The 16,597-nt window shown below is 36.4% G+C and overlaps 1 protein-coding gene across 2 annotated transcripts in view; it reads right to left on the bottom strand.

Annotated features, from left to right (window-relative positions):
• Window positions 1-1,502: 1,502 nt before the first annotated feature.
• Window positions 1,503-16,597, bottom strand: part of LOC111866919 (mucin-5AC) — a 227,427-nt gene continuing 212,332 nt past the window's right edge. For both annotated transcript variants that reach the window (XM_023856288.2, XM_033752471.1), the window contains 2 exons: window positions 15,779-15,935; window positions 1,503-10,677 (listed from right to left, as the gene is read on the bottom strand). In XM_023856288.2, the coding sequence (XP_023712056.1) occupies window positions 7,137-10,677; window positions 15,779-15,935 (3,698 nt within the window). In that variant the 3' untranslated portion in view covers window positions 1,503-7,136. The remainder of the gene's footprint in view (window positions 10,678-15,778; window positions 15,936-16,597) is intronic.

Here is a 16,597-nt window from a genome sequence, read left to right as displayed (position 1 = left end):
AAAAAAACACATAAAATTGTTAAAAGGAAATACAGATTGCAGCAAATACACATACAATAGTTAAAAAGCAATACAAATTGCAACAAGTACACATACAATAGTTAAAAAGCAATACAAATTGCAACAAGTACACATACAATAGTTAAAAAGCAATCCTGTGGCCTACAGCCAAGCCCAGCCACACAGACTGATGATGGCAACTGTACAGAGATTTTCAAAATGTCAGTTGTACACAATTTATGTGGTATTCCTTCATCCTACCATGCCCAGAAATTATATTAGAACACAAGAAAGGACACACAGGATAATCAGATTAAAAACTACCTCCATGGAACAGTTTCTTGAGAAGCTAGCAGTCACTCTAGAAATTCCCTGACTTTTGTGGAATTTAAAGGTTGACTACTGTGTTCACAACAGCCCAACACTGGCATTTATCCTCAGCCAGATTCATCCTGTCCACAACCTTGAACCCCTATTTACTTAAATTAATGTAAATTATAATCACTTGATAATATGAATTTGGGGCACATGTATCACAGATAGATGAGAAATGGAAAAAAAAAATTTTCAAGTGAAGAGACTACAAAGGCACAGAAGTGAAAATATCAAAATGATCTTAAAGAAACAGGGTATGAGGATCTGGATTAGACTCGTATGAATTAGGATTGGCATCCAGTGGAAATATCTTGTGAACACCATAATTACCCTTCAGGTTTCATAAAAGGCACAAAATTTCTTGAATAGCTGGGGAGGCATTACTTTCTGAAGGACTCTGTTGCATGGAGTTAGGTAATCATGTAAATTCAAACTATTTTTATGTATGAAGTATTTCTACTTATCTCTAAAATTCTAGGTGTATGGGGTTCCATATAAAATTTTACTCTAGGCATAAAAATGCAATATTCTGATTCTCCTAGCATTTCAGCCATTACAATACATATGAAGTTATTTTTATTGGTGGTTTTTAGGGATACTGCTCCAAATTTATTAAGCCATTAGTTGTATGATTTGTGCACAGAATTTCTAGTGGAATTAATCCGCCCTCATATTATGCTATTTAGTCTTGACCCTTCAAGAACTGAAATTAGGGAAAATTATATATATCTGTCCTAATTGCCCATTACAAAATACAATAAAACCTTATTTAAAGTTTCTTTGAGGAGCAATGGATTTTAACACAAACTTAGGAAGATCTTAAATAAGATAATTTGTCACTCAGGTTAATTGATGTACCACTGAAATTGTATGTTAAATGCAGAGAACCTTAAATGAAGAAAATTCAAATGAGGTTTCCACTGCAGCAGGTTGACATTGCATAATCACTGCAGTTGATAGTGTGTCAGAATAAGAAGTTAATGTATTACCTGGCAAATCAGAGCCAAGAGAAGAAAGGAAGCTACATCATCACAATACAGTGCTTCCGAACATATCAGATTAGTCCTGTAGAAGTGAACAAAAACATCTGAATGAAAAAGACACAGAAGAATCATAATTCAATAAACTGGCATCATACACATAGTGCATATTTTATTATTATTATAATACAAAAATCTTTGGCATGTGTACAATAAAATATCATAGTTATATAATACATTACAATAAAAAAAGACAATGTCCATAGGTGTATTAATGAAACTTATATACATCCAACACTATGTCCAACATAATCACACACAATCATTATCATAGGCTAGAAGACGTTTCATCAGCAATATTCTGATGTAATTTGTTAACCTTTTTTCTTTTTTGCTAAAGTGATGATGTTTGACTCTACAATGTCTACATTCATTATTAGCCGCAGGATTTGAAATTATCTCTTGCATTACACATTCTATCAACTTTTGACCTCATATTTGAATATGTGTAAATTCTAAACCATGACTTCTACTCTGTTTTGTACTGTTACACTAGAATACATTAAGAAAATTTACTTGTGAAGTATTCTGATAAGTATAAACAGAAGTAGTTACCATGTTTAAAATTCATAACTGTTCAGTTTTTCGTGCATTTAACTTTTCAAGACCTTACAAAAAAACAGCTCTTCATGTTTATGTAAGAATCTTTCAATAACGTTTTCAAATCTGAATCATATTTTCAAGAAGAAATAAGTGGAAGTTTACCTCAAACCCTTCACTGTAATCACTGCTGTAAAAACTACTTTGAAGAATAAATTCTTAAGTTACTGCCCAAAATTTGAAGGTAAGTTTTGATGACCTACAAAATGCATACAAATGCAGATTGTCAGTGATACATCATATCAAATCCATAAAGAAGCATTTCCTGAAAAATTTCAACCATAAGTTGTGCAACAGTCTACATATACTGGCTGCAGTCAAAAAAACTGTAAGCGATAATAAGATTTTTGCTCCATTATAATAGTTTACTTGGGAGTTCCATGACTTAAAACTCTTTCTTTTCAACTGATCTTTTCTCTTTTAAAAATTATATAATTTTAAAAATACTGTCCCTGTTTGAATAACACCAGTGCTAAGAGCCATTCAAATATGATTATGATCCAAATGATTTATTAATTCATTCACTGATTCATTATCATTTGGTCTAGTTGATTTTCCCCAAGCTCATTCAATTATGCTTAATTATATACTATTATATACTACAAATCAAGGTATCTGTAATATGTACACTTATCTTGATATATGCTCTAACCACTTGATTATGTTTTGAATGAGACACAATTTTAGAACCCTGTGTGTACAGTTCAGTGTATGCGACTTTGGAATATAATCATATCATTCATCCATTATTTTTCATGCATATTTTGAATCAGAGCAGCATTGAGGGATATTAACATTACCTTCTTCTGCATAAAGGTCTTCAAAATAGTTTTGCACTTCTGCGATCTATGTTCCATCAGGACAGTATGGCGGTTTTCTTGTAAACACATATGATCCATGATTGGTTTCTCCCACTCACTATCCTTTTGATTCTGCTAGGAAATGAGGTTCCTAGAAAATTAGACTTTAAGAGATACTCATAACAAATATTAAGTTTCATTAGCAGAAATCTGTGCTTCTGTAAATGTATCAGAAAACTACTTATTATGCCAATAAGGCCCAGACATAAACCTTTCCAACTATCTCACTACATTTAATCAGTGAGCTTTGGCCTGGAATGCTCCATATAAAGGAAACAATAACAAGAAAATATTTAAAATTATAGCATTCACACTTCAAATAAGATCAAAGGTAGTATACACTTATCAAACATTTTCAGAAACTTCTGACAATTGTACATCATTTCAGGAGAACAGGTATATCCTCTGATGACCTAGCATGAAAACAACCTACACATCAAACCATATCAGACCACTTGACCAAGATGTGTGGAGAGTAAACAACTTTATTTACTAGCAAAGATATACATCACAGGGTCAAGGAGTTTGTTTTGTGCAAACTTTAGCAGCAAGTTTGACTGGTGTGATGATAAATGTAGAGATGGGCAAACAACAGTATTCAGAGGAACAATGATCAGCCAGCAGAATATCCTGTGTTAATCTTTTATTAATCAACCTTCAGGAATTGTAAAGAATTGTGTTGTCCTGAACTGACTGTATCCTGGCCTAGGCTGCCTTATGAGTTCAACCTGAACATACTAACTAAATGAAGAGAAAATCAGCTGTATAAACCCAGCAACAAATGTACTCAGAGAAGATACACAGCTGTCCTCTCCTGACTCGATTTCATATTCTGATACATTTACAGTTATAAATAATTTTGCATTAAAAAGTGTTATTCCTTATAACATGCAAGAGCTCTTCTTTTGAGGCATTCATCTTGCTCCACAAGTCATTTAACTATTCTCTTGCTAGAAATTAAATATTTTGCTCAAAATCCCAGTCCCTTCAGGCTTATGTCTGATATATGACACTTTAGTATGAAAGGTAAAAGACTGGCACTACAGCCCTCTACAAACCTTTGCCTTATTGTGGAGGTACAGGTACAGCATTTCCTAAACTTCCAGCACCAGATGGAAATGAGTTGTGTCACATGCCAGCTGATATTAAGCTTAGTACCTACTGGATAGGAGGTTGGGTGGGCCTCAGAGCTGGTCTGGATGTCGTGCAAAGGAAGTATCTGCCCCTGCTGGGAATTGATCCTGATTATCTAATCATTTAGCCCATAGCCTAGACACTACACCATAACCCTATCGTGGTGCAATATGAATATTTCTATGTGTGTATGTGTGTGCACGTGCATGCACATGCGGGTGTACATGTACACACACACACACACACACACACACAAAAAGAACAGTCAGGATTGCTGGGTTTTTGGGCTCTGTCTCTCACCTGGTATTCTAAAGGCCACAATGTTTTGCAAACTCAATCTGCTTCTGTCTTCAGGTGAGAAGGTGGAAGACACCTATTCTATTGAGTCCATTGATAAAAAAACAGCATGGAAAGAGTAGCAATAAAATATTCAGTTTAATGAACAGGAACAACTTGACGAATTACAGAAAAGAGAGAAGGCAGAGAGAGCAGTACAACACCATAATCACACAAAGACACATGTAATATTCAGGCACTAATGGAGTGACTCAATTTTTTGTTTGAAGTAACAATCCACCAAAGGGTGTGATCATTCAAAACAAATAATTAGTGACAATGAAACAGATTTAATATAATGCAGACAAAAGAGAGAAGTTCAGGAAAATTAACCATGGACACAATTACAAAAACTGAAATTCTGAAACTATTATTTAGCTGATTAAAGGAAGATAATAACAAATACTAAAACCGATTTCAGGAATATATATGTACATGCAACATGTTTACGGTATGCTTGTATTGTCTGCCAGCGTTATTCAGTGAAAGTTAAGGAACTCATTAGGGGACTGGAAGTACAAAATAATTCTTTCAACTGTACAATAGTCATGCTAAATTTGGCTGCAAGTTTTGTCCTGGAGCATTATGAATACATCACAAAGAGCTAAAAAGAAAACGACTTATCATCCTTTAAGTTCAGAGTGAGAAAAGTACATATCACAGAACTGAGATTCAGTTCACAGAAAAACATGTTTCAACAATATTATAACATCAAATAGTTACCACCTAGATGAAACCTAGACAAGCTTCATGCCTTGTAAAGTATGTAACAGAATGTAAAGCCCAATTAACTTTATCCAAGAAGAAGAACTTACCACATTAAAGTGACAGTAAAAGATTTGATCGATGTGCCATTAACCATCCTTTTAAAATTCAGAATAATTTCTTAAACAACTGCCATATTCATACCAGTCTTCCTTATTTTACATTCTCCTTCCAAATAAAATGTTCTAGTTCTTAAGTATGAAAAAACATTCACTGAGATTTATAGGAAGTTATTTTTATAAATTGCCCAGATTAACTTTCCTCTGCTGATCTAAATTTACACGGCATAAGGCAGTGATAAGATAAATATGTCCTGCAAGGAGGAGGACTAATACTTCACCACCACCTTAAGAGTATTCCTGTTATCACAAATTCATGGTACAGGATCATTCTTGAAATGACTGTGCTGATCAAGTATTCTTTGTTTTAACAGAATCCAGAAATTCATCACCATATTCTCAAGAGTCTGCTATTGGGCCTATCATAAGCCAATGGAATTCACTCCATTTTTCTATGATATATTTTAATTGTATCCTCCCATCTATGCTGAGGATTTCGCAGTGGCCTCTTCAACTGAAATGTTCTGATCAAAATGTGGTACATGTCTTTCATTTGGCTCATATGCTACAAGTTCTATCCATCTTCCTGTTTTCATCATCCTAATACTATTAGGTGTAGGGAACAAATTATCAAGCTCTACATTATGCAGTTGTTTCAAGTTACCACATATTTTTCTTAGTAGTAATTATGTTCCTTAGCACTTCATTCGGAACACCCACAATCTATGTTCCCCTTCAGAGTAAGATACTAAGTTTTGTACCCTAACACAACAGGTAAAGTTGTAGTTATGAGCCCTCGATAGTATAGTTAATAAGCTCTTCAATAAATTACTTTATGTTTTGGTTGGAAAATGTTCAAAACCACCACCAACACCACAAAAGCTTGCCACTTGCTTGTATTGTAAGCAAAATCAGTATATTCACCAAAAAAAAACAATTCCCAAATATAAATTTTTAACTCATTCACACCCACTGTCTGTGTCTTCTTATATAACTTTTCTGTTTAATCCTGGAATTTATTCTAGTTAATGCCACAGCAGGCACATAGCTATTACAACACCACAGCATTAGAGAATTAATTTAATCAGCTCAACATTACATACACAATGAAGTTTATGCCAGTACATATATTCAGTGACTCCAGAATGGTAAATGTCAAATAATTTCTACCATGCAGTACAGTTTTTTATCATGTCCATGTGTCATTTTGAAAATGAAGATGACAATAATATCCAAGGGCAGTAATGCTGTGTACATGCCATGGAATCCAACTACAGTGAAACCCATATTTAAAGCTTCTTTGGGTTGCAGTGGATTTGAACATAAATTTAAGGAAAATCTTAAAAACTTGGGGTAATTTAATACTAACAATGAATATTAAATGAAGGGAAACCTCAAATCATGGACAGTGAATGGGAGTTCCACTGCATACAGTGGAAGAAGTCATATAAACCTGTTGTTCTCAAAGAATCCCCTCCTGTATGGACACTGAATTCCCAGCAAACATTATTTTTACACAGGGCAGTTTCAAGCTTACACACACAAATCAATACAATACTATATTTATAAAGCATGAACTCTTACTAACTTTAGATATGCTGCTGTCTTGATCATGGATTATTAGGATTATTAAGCTATGCTTTTGATACACATTTCTCATGGAGGATCAGATGCACCTAAATCATTATGCAAGAAACAATACTGCTGTGTCCTCATTTCTGATTACAGATGGAACAATACTTATGTGACTGCCATCAATTTCCTGACCTTTACATTAAAGTAAGTGACATCCTATCTGTCAGCTATGATGTACCTAAACTTCCCTCTATTCAATCTGACTAGGTAAAGTCATGATTTTCTCAAACCAGTTCCTTGGTTTGGTCAGCCCATGATTACTGACAGCCCCACAGCCTGGGGCCACCTCAACCTCTGCCAACATCAGTATGATGTATACCAACTCAATAATCTCATTTCTTAAAGCCAGTATTTCTGCCTGTGGACAATTGTGTAGTGGCACCTTTAGATCCTACTGTAGATGAGGTTGGTCGTGTTTTGTTAGCACCACTGGATGGTGTTCTAGAAACTGTTGTTGCACCTTTCTCACTTGCTGCCACTGTTTCAAATTTCTGCTGTAATGATGCAACATGAGACAGTTTGCTTGCTGCAGCTCTTGCAGCTGCAGGCATTGATTTGTTTGCACTGCCTGTCACATCTGAAACAGATTTTGTCACAGCTGTCCCCCTCCCCAGTCCTGTAACTTTACCACTTACATCCTTCACCCCAGCTGCCCCAGATTTTGTTTTGTCCTGTTGCAAAATGCTTCCTGTAGCTGTGGGTGCACCATGTCTTGATATTGATACTGAAGGTTTTGGAGCTAGTTGTGGCTGCTTCACAGCTGGGCTACCTTTGAAGGAAGAATGGACAGATGACACTCTACTGCCGGTGCCCACTGCAGATTTAGTAGTTCCACTTCCAGCTACAGATGCACTCCTATTGACAGCATTAACTTCATTTGGGGCAGTACTTCTTGTTGGGAGATTTGGAAGAGGTTTCACTGTTGTGCTTGCAGCTATGACATCAGGAGACTTCAGACTGGCTTTAGTATCTGTCTTTCCACCACCTATAACATCTGGGGATCTTCCACTGCTACCACTTCCTCCCACTGAACAACTTGACACAACATCTGGACTGTTGTTAGCAGGAGTCTGACCTCTTACTCCAGCAGCAAGAGCTTTCGCACGATGCAAAGCATTGCTATTAACTGTAGCTGTGAGGGGTGCCTTTGTTGTGCTCAAGACAGGTTTTGTAGAACCACTAGCACCTGAAACACATGTTTTAACAGACAAACTAGGAGGTGTCGGAGTGCGGTGTAATGATGACCTTCCAGGCTGTGAAGATGCTGATGATGTCGATGATGGAGCACTAGCAGGTTTTACTGTAGCAGATGGGGTATTCTTATCATTTCCTGAAGCCTTCGGAGTTGTGGCAGGCAAAGGGGAGCCAGCCAACACTTTGCTCAATGTGTTCTTGTTGTGCACAGGAGGAACCGCATTCTGAGTCACAAGCTGTTTTGACATTTCACTCGACACATTATCTGCTTTGCTGTCTTTCAAAGCTGAAGAGCTACTACCTCGAAAACTTGCTGCTAGGGGCCCTAGTGAGCGCTGCAGTGTGGAGCTGTATGGTTTATATGTAGAAACATTTTCTGGCAATGCAGCTGTTGGAGGACTAATAACACTTGGTGTTTTCTTAACGTCCACTGGAGTTGGCCTTGTAACAGGAGCAGCTGACACAACTGTTCTAGGTGTTGAGGATGTATTTGTAGTCTGCAGGGGAGATCTGAAAGTGCTGAAGCCTTTACTGATGCTTGTGTTAGGAGTACTGTTGACTGCAGAGGACTGAGTTGTTGTTGTTGGAGGCTTGGGACTAAGATAGCCACTACTTGAGCTGGAGGAACTGCTAGTGGTATTGACAGAGGGCAGCTGTGGTGAGCTGGCTGGATTTGTCTGGGTTGACAGGTTGCTATACACACTGCCACTGGGGCGGTATATGTTGGCATTCACATATGTCCCAAGTGAACTATTGGATGAAGCTACTGCACTAGATTTATCACGTGATAGTTGAGGAGAAACAGAGCCAGCTATGGAGGAGTCTGTAGCTGTAATGGTGGATGATTCATCATCAACATCTGATCCATCACCTTTAGCACCCTTCTTTCTTCCAAGTGTTGATGTGCTGTATATTGATTCCATGTTTCTGGCTTGGATCTCATTCACAATCTCTGAAAGAAGTCCAACTGACTCTAAACTTCCTGCAGAAATGCTATTCTCTACAGGTTTTGGAGATTTGTATTCATTGGAATTGGGTGATGTATATTCAGATTTAGAATGTATACTATAGTTATCACTAGCATTACTTGATTTTAGTGGTACTGGAGCTGCATATTCTGATGGTGGAGAGAAACTTCCAATTTTCTTTCTGTTACTTCCTGGAGGGCTCTCCTCAATCACTGCATATATATTGTCAGCACTATTTGGACTTGACTCTTCATCTATATCAGCCAAAGGTGCATTGCCATCAGAGAGGAGGTTAAGACAGTCATCATAGCAGTAATCCACCGGGCTCACTGCAGGTGGATTCTGGTATCCTGGTAGGCCAATAATTCCTGTTGCTAGTTCTCCAGACTTTGTGGGTGGTGGAGGAGGCCTAGGAGGAGGTGGAGATGTTGGACGTGCTCCAGCTGGGATGCTTGTTGGCCGTCTGGTGCCTGAGGGCTGTCGCATTGAGCCAAATGTTGGTATGGAGGGTCTTTGGGTAACTGGTCCCTTATCTCGCAGGCTCTGTGCCCGCATTACAACTTGCTTAGAAGAATCATTAGAAGGTGGGCTTGGGGCAGGTCTCACTGGCACTACATTCTGAGGAATATCAATGTCCTGCTGTGGGATGGGATTTGAGATCTGTAGGTTCCTTAGTGTTTCCTTGTCAATCTGAAGCTTGTTGGCTTTCACTCCATGGTGGTGGGTCCTGGGCAATGAATTGCTCCCACTTGCCATAGCTTTGTTCTTTTCTTTGCCTTTAAACCTCTCATTAGGCTGACAAGAACCTTGATTCTGGCTCTGACTCCTACCAATTCCTCCTGAATTCTGTCGCATCATGAATGAAGCCAGACGAGTCAGTGTTGGGTAACTTGAGCCACTTTCCTTTGCCTTCTTCTCTTCCAATGGCTGAGATGGAAATGCACCAACAGCAAGGGAGTTAGGTGAGGATAGTGGTCGTGCTGGTTTACTGGAAGAGCCAGTCAATGGAGTGTAACCAGGTGTTGCCACACTGCTGGAGGGAACTTCTGGAGCTGGCCTACTGGGAACTGATGGTGTAGAAGAGATGAGCTCTTTGGCTGTGCAGGTTGTGGCATCTAGTATCGGGCTACTGATGAATGGGCGGGTTGTGGCTGAGGGTTCATTTGCAGGTGGAAGAGCTGGGGCAATAGATGCCGCAGTTATATTTGCAGATGAAATTGCAGATGACACTGCTGTGTTGTTGAGTCCTGTACTGCCAACTGAGCTATTTGTCCGGGATGGAATATTTGAAGACTTGGAAGGTGTGACTTGAACAGATTGAACAGAAGTGGTAAGGTTGCTAGGAACAGGTTTGCCTCTTGAGGGTGTGGATGGGAGCTTAGTGGGAGAGGGGTTGTTTGAAGGAAGAGGAGTGATGCTGAAGCCCTTGAATTGCCCAAAGAAATTGTTCTGAAGGCTTGAAGTTGTGCCATCCATGCTGACTGAGGATAAAGGATTGATGGTTGGACCTAGACTATTGCTGCCATCAGGCTTGGGAAGAAGTGACACATGAGCACTGTCAGATCCTGTTGATGCATCTGCAGGAAGAGGGTTGGAAATCTCTAGTCCACGCACTCCATTGGCCATGTTGCCAGAACCTCGAAATGCCATGGAATTGCCACGGCTGATATGTCGTGTTGGTGGGAGTGGTTTCTTTTCTGCAAGCTTGGTCCTGACAGAGAAACAAAATACATATAAGTAACAGACAAGCCCATGCACTGGACACATAAGATTACAAAATTCAACACATTTCTAATCATAACTGAAGACTGCAGTATTAGAACTAAGTAAACACTTTAAACTACATGACAGTATCAATTAACTGTGTTGCTGCTAGAAACCAAAGCACTAGACAGAAAATTTAACTTCATATATGAAAAGCAAATCCAAGCACAGTATATCTACACTCTGTATAAAATTCTGGTAAGACACACTTTATAATGCAGTGGAACACTAAATACCAGAATGTCAAGTAACAAAGCCATAATTTATTTGAATACCTTACAAAAATATGTCATTTTAAGAATAAGATTAGAAACTCTTTCATGAGGGAAAACAATGGGTAGCACTGCCAGTGGCAGCTGGGAAAACTTCAGCCAAAGCATGCATATACTTTTATATTCTGTTAGGTATGGCACATTAAGTCCACTTTTAATCATAAAAAGAATTAAATAAAACAGTAGTATAGGAACAGAGAAAAGACAATATGAAATCATGTTCCCATCCCATCCTGGAGATTGTTTTCCATTCATAAAAGAATAACTTATCCTGAGATAAAATGTCACTTGGGATATATGTATATACATGATATGACAACTGAAATACAAACACCATGTGCTTGAGGTAAGAGTTTAAGCATGAATGATAGACTGGTCAATAAATCATTAATATTTCAGACTTAAGCCAATATTAGGACTGGGTTTTTATATAATTCATGCATCAGAAGCTAGGATCAAGCAAAAACAAGCAACTGCGCATGCACCACAGAACTCAAGAAAAAAAGGAAGATAAGAAGTTTGCATCAAAACATATTTCATGTGCATAATACCATTAGCAGAGGAGAGCTTAATAAATAAGAGAAGCCAAGGTGATCAGGAAAAATAATGATGACTGATTAATGATAACTGAAACCATCAAACCTTATAATCCCGGCAGCAAACAAAACTGTTACCATTCCAAGGTTTCATTTCCACTTTCTGCATGCAGTGATCTAAACTCTTGACAGAAATAACACAACATATAATTTTACATTCAAACAAAATAAACTTGAAAGTGTTTTATGAATAATATTATATTTTATAAAACACATAATGATAATAACATCTAATTTATATTCTGCATGTAAATTGTGTTAAAATTGTCACATTTCCTTTCTTTTTTTGCATTAATTAGTGAAATATCATCTATAAAAATAAGAACAAATTTCAGTTGAAAAAATTGTGGGATATGATTTTAAATATTTGTTGTAAATCTTTGAGGACCTGATGTAAAAAGAAAGTTACTTTTTACATTAAATGTCAACAGAATTCTCACATATTTCATAAGTCAAAACATAATATAGGATATGATATATATATATATATAACATATAAATGAATATACAATCAATCAAAAGCATTCTGTTCAATTTTGAATACCTAAATGGCTTTGATGCTTATTTAGTCCAGATGTATAGCATCATGAAAAGTAAGAATTATATTACTGAAATGATAAAACCTAAGTTGAATTTGGCGTGAAAATTTTTAATGTAGTCTCTCAGTACCAAATTTAATAAAATCTATTCTGTAGTTCCACAGGTGAAATATGTAGCTGTCGATACATAACCTCCCTGTTTGCACTGTGTGCAAAGAAGTAGTATGAACTGCTTAATAGCTACTGCAGAAGCCTTTTTAAATGTATTTACATGTGTTCACTACAGCGCCAAGTGGTTCTGCTACACGTGTACACATGTGCACTATAAGTTACTAGGACTTACTAGCACAGGGCCATTTCTGGATACATTCGGTGTGTTATCCAGCTCTTGTTTGTATAAAAATGGGACACAACCAGTTGGTTGTCAAATTATGCACCCCCAGTTTATGGTAAATGAGAGTAAATTTTACTTTTTGGAGGGTGAAGGATAAGAAGTGCATACACAGTTTTGGTAGGAAAACCCGAAAGAAAGAAACCACTAGGAAGACGCATTTGTAAATGTGACAAATCCATTAAAAGAGATCTTAAAGAAATTGGATAGGAGGGTGCAGACAGGATTCATCTGGCTCAGGACTGGGACCAGTGGTGGCTTTTGGCAACATGGAAATTAACTTTTGAATTCCATAAAATGGTGGAAATTTCTTGGGTAGTTGACCAACTATTAGCTTCTCAAGAAGGACTCAGCTCTATGCATGAGTGAGTTTGAAGGGAGGAAGATAAATTCGGAAATTTTCATTTCATAAAAGTCAGAAGAGCAAGGAGGAGAAGGAAGGGTAAGAAGTGAAAATTGATTTTTGTGTTTACTTTTACAAGTTATCTTGAAACAGGTAAATAATATAATTCTCAAAAACTAGCACACCACTCAGTTGAAAAACATACAACAAATCCAGTAAATAAAAATATCAGGAGCAATAAAAATAATAATAAATATAGTAATAATAAATAATGATCAGACTGTTTCAAGCACTGACAATAGAAATTGTAAATCATTTTTAAGCATGCTGTTAGCTGTTATGTGGCATGCCAAACAATTGTTGCTTACAAGATACTGAGAGACAAAAATTAGTAAGGGTTGTCTTCCCACTGATTTAGTGACAAAAGTATATTTCATTATATTATTACTTATTCTCTCCCCTACATTTGTTTAACCCTTCCCCTTGAAACAATTTTCTAACAAAAGAAGGTCTTGCATTCATTTCTTGTTTCCTACAACATATATTTCTAGTCCATCAACTTTGACAGTTTCTTCTGTACTGTTACTGTATTCAAAAACCAACTGCAATTAGGATATGTTTTGTCTGACAGACAATTCTAGAGAGAAAAACAGATACGAAACTATATGATCAGTCAGATATTTTTCTCTTCATACGTATACAGTATACACTCACTAAAGTCAATAAGAGAATGCAAAAATTTCCACCTCTCTAACATATAATAGAACAATTTAATGACTGCTTATAATTCCAAGTTCTGATAAGTCAATGTGTATTTATGACTGTAGTTAGAGAATAAATAAACATAAAATCAATAAAACATAATCTTGCACATGCATACATTTCTACCCACTCTCAGACTATTAAACACTTTCTCTTTCTTGACCAGAAATTCTGTGGAATACCAGTTCACAATTTAAAATTCCACATTTTAGTTGTGTGAGTATTTTAAGATAATACCACAGAAATTTTCTGGATGCACCAAATTTATAAATTAACAATAAAGAAATAGAACAGTTTGCATATTGTAGATCAAACCCTTACTTATCGAATGGAAATTCAGAGATTCAACATAACCACATGCTATGAAGTTAGCTGGTATAACATTAAAACCATAAAACTACTATACATTAATTTCAATGGGTAGCCTATGATTTAAAACATAAATACAACTTTTAAATCTTGTTATGAGTATTCTGATGTTTATGATTTTCAATTCTGTGATTTTCACTTCTAGAGAACAAAAACATTTTCAAGGGCATATTTTATGGCTAACACCAGATCTTCTTTTTTCTTCTAGAAAGAAAAGTGTCAGCACTTGATGCAATATAGAGGAGGTTGAGGATGATTTGTTTTTTAAGCTTTTGGAAAAAAAATAAACCTCTAGAATACCTAGAAATATAATGTGCAATTTCAAGTGCAATATTCACCATGCTTGTATTTTTTGTACTTCTTTAAAAGCAGGTCTTGCATAATGCAACACTACATTCAGCCAAAGGAAAGCTCTGGTTATTACAATTTGTATTCTTGGTTCCATGACTTGTATTAAGAAAATTTCACTGCACATTCAAGTTAATTAGCATATTTCTTGTGTTAGCACAACTTTCATTTTTGGGTCCATGAAGGTCACTTGCATTGGTGTGTTATGCTATTGTAAAAAAATACATGAACATAAATGCTTCCTGAAGCACCATGCATTTCTGTGCGTCAAGATGCTAACAGAGCTAAGAATATCAGTACCAATAACAATATCAATGATGCTTTCAGATCTTGTCACAGTCACTTCATTTCACACTCCAGTACAATCCTTCCTCACAGTAAAGCATTTGAGTTCCTTTCACACATACACATGCAAACACAGTGAAACCCCACCTAAGGTTTTTTTTGTTAACAGTGGATATGAACACTAAACTGAGGAACGTCTTACAGGGAGGAAATTTAAGACTCAGTTTAATGACCTGTTATGACTGAAATCGAACATTAAACAATAGAAAACCATAAATCAGTGAATTTTAAATGGGGGTTCTATTGTAATTTAAATTTGTTACAATACAGATAAAAAATTGTGTATGACTGACTTTTCATGCTTTTGACACACTTCCTGCTTCAAATTTTGATGACAATTCTGCTACTGTTGGTCTAGAAGGGGAACTTGTTATTGGGTTGTTCTGATATTTCACTAAGGGTGGTGTTTCAGGAGTTGATGGACAAGAATCTGACATTTTGATAAGTTTCTGTTTTATAGGATCATGTTTCACCTTTAACTGTAAATTTTTTGAGTTCTTCCTTATCTTTCTTGGCTGATCTGACTTTAATACAGAATTACTGGAAGATGTAGGTGGATCATGTTTAGCTAATATACTGCTACTAGGACCAGGTTTCTCAATGTTAATGTTGCTGGAAATGTTACTTTTCGCTGGTATATGTGTCTGTGGGATATTACTGGACTTGTTAGTATTACTTTTCATAAACATTTCCTTTCTTTTATATATTGGCACATTTCCAGATGATGATGATGATGGTTGCAATAAGTTCTCCACAATCAAAATAACTCCTTTATTCTTCTGCTGCCCTCTGCTAAAACCAGAGGAAATGCTTGTATTCTGTGTGTCATTTTCTGGCTGCAATGTGTTCATTACATATGAGTTGGTTGTTGATATCAAACCAGTCTTTGTTATTTCTAAGTTAATTTCCACAGCTTCTTTGGATGCATTAACATTACTGCTATGGAGCATGCCATGATGAGGAAGCTGGGTGGTTTGTAGAGAGAAAATGTTTCCAACACCAAAGTTTAGTTTACTTAGCTTTTGAACAGAGAATCTACCCAAACAACCAGATACTGAACTACGGAAGCGAGAAGTTACATACGATGGAGGCTGGATAGTGGGTGCAGAATGGCTGTTACTCTTCTTCCACCAGTACTTGACATTGCGGCGGGTGTAGTACATGATGAGTGCTATGATTGCCACAAATGGGACGATGCCAAGGAATATCACATATAATGCTGTCATTATATCACGGCGTGCTGCGCAGTCAGACATGCAAAGAAATGATAGAGAACAGGAACAATATTATAATATTATATTTCAGCATCCTGTTGCATTGAGGTATAACTTATAGTCTTGTTTTCCATCTATAACGCAACAATATTAATTTAACAACATTAATTCACACATAATTCACTGAATGTTGCAGTAAGCAACACTAGATACACACAACTAAGAGAGCAGCACACCCAATGGGACATAAAAACAAACATAATATATAAGATATGAAGAAAATCATCCTATGAAATCATCCTACAACATCAGAATTAAAAAAAAAAAATAATAACAATAACGATGTGCCTTAATGAATATTATTTAACCAAATGCCCGGTACAGTAGACTCCTTTAAAAAATGTGTCGTCTGAAGATGGACTTGTGCTGCTGAAACAGGTAGCATAAGCACCAAATGTACATATATTTTAATAATTTTAATGATATTTTAAACATTTAATGAATATTTAGTGAATTAATGCTGTTAAATTAAAATTGGTGTCTTACAGACAGAAAACAAGACTTAGTTATAAAAGGAACAAATACAAACGCATGACACAATGACAAAACCTGCTTCTGTAGTGGCTACTGTCTTGTTTGAACCCTAATACTACCACAATGCTTCATTTATATATATATTAAAGCTATA

Source organism: Cryptotermes secundus, unplaced genomic scaffold (assembly GCF_002891405.2).
Source record: "Cryptotermes secundus unplaced genomic scaffold, Csec_1.0 scaffold899, whole genome shotgun sequence".
NCBI lineage: Eukaryota > Metazoa > Arthropoda > Insecta > Blattodea > Kalotermitidae > Cryptotermes > Cryptotermes secundus.
This window is presented reverse-complemented; position numbering and strand designations above follow the sequence as displayed.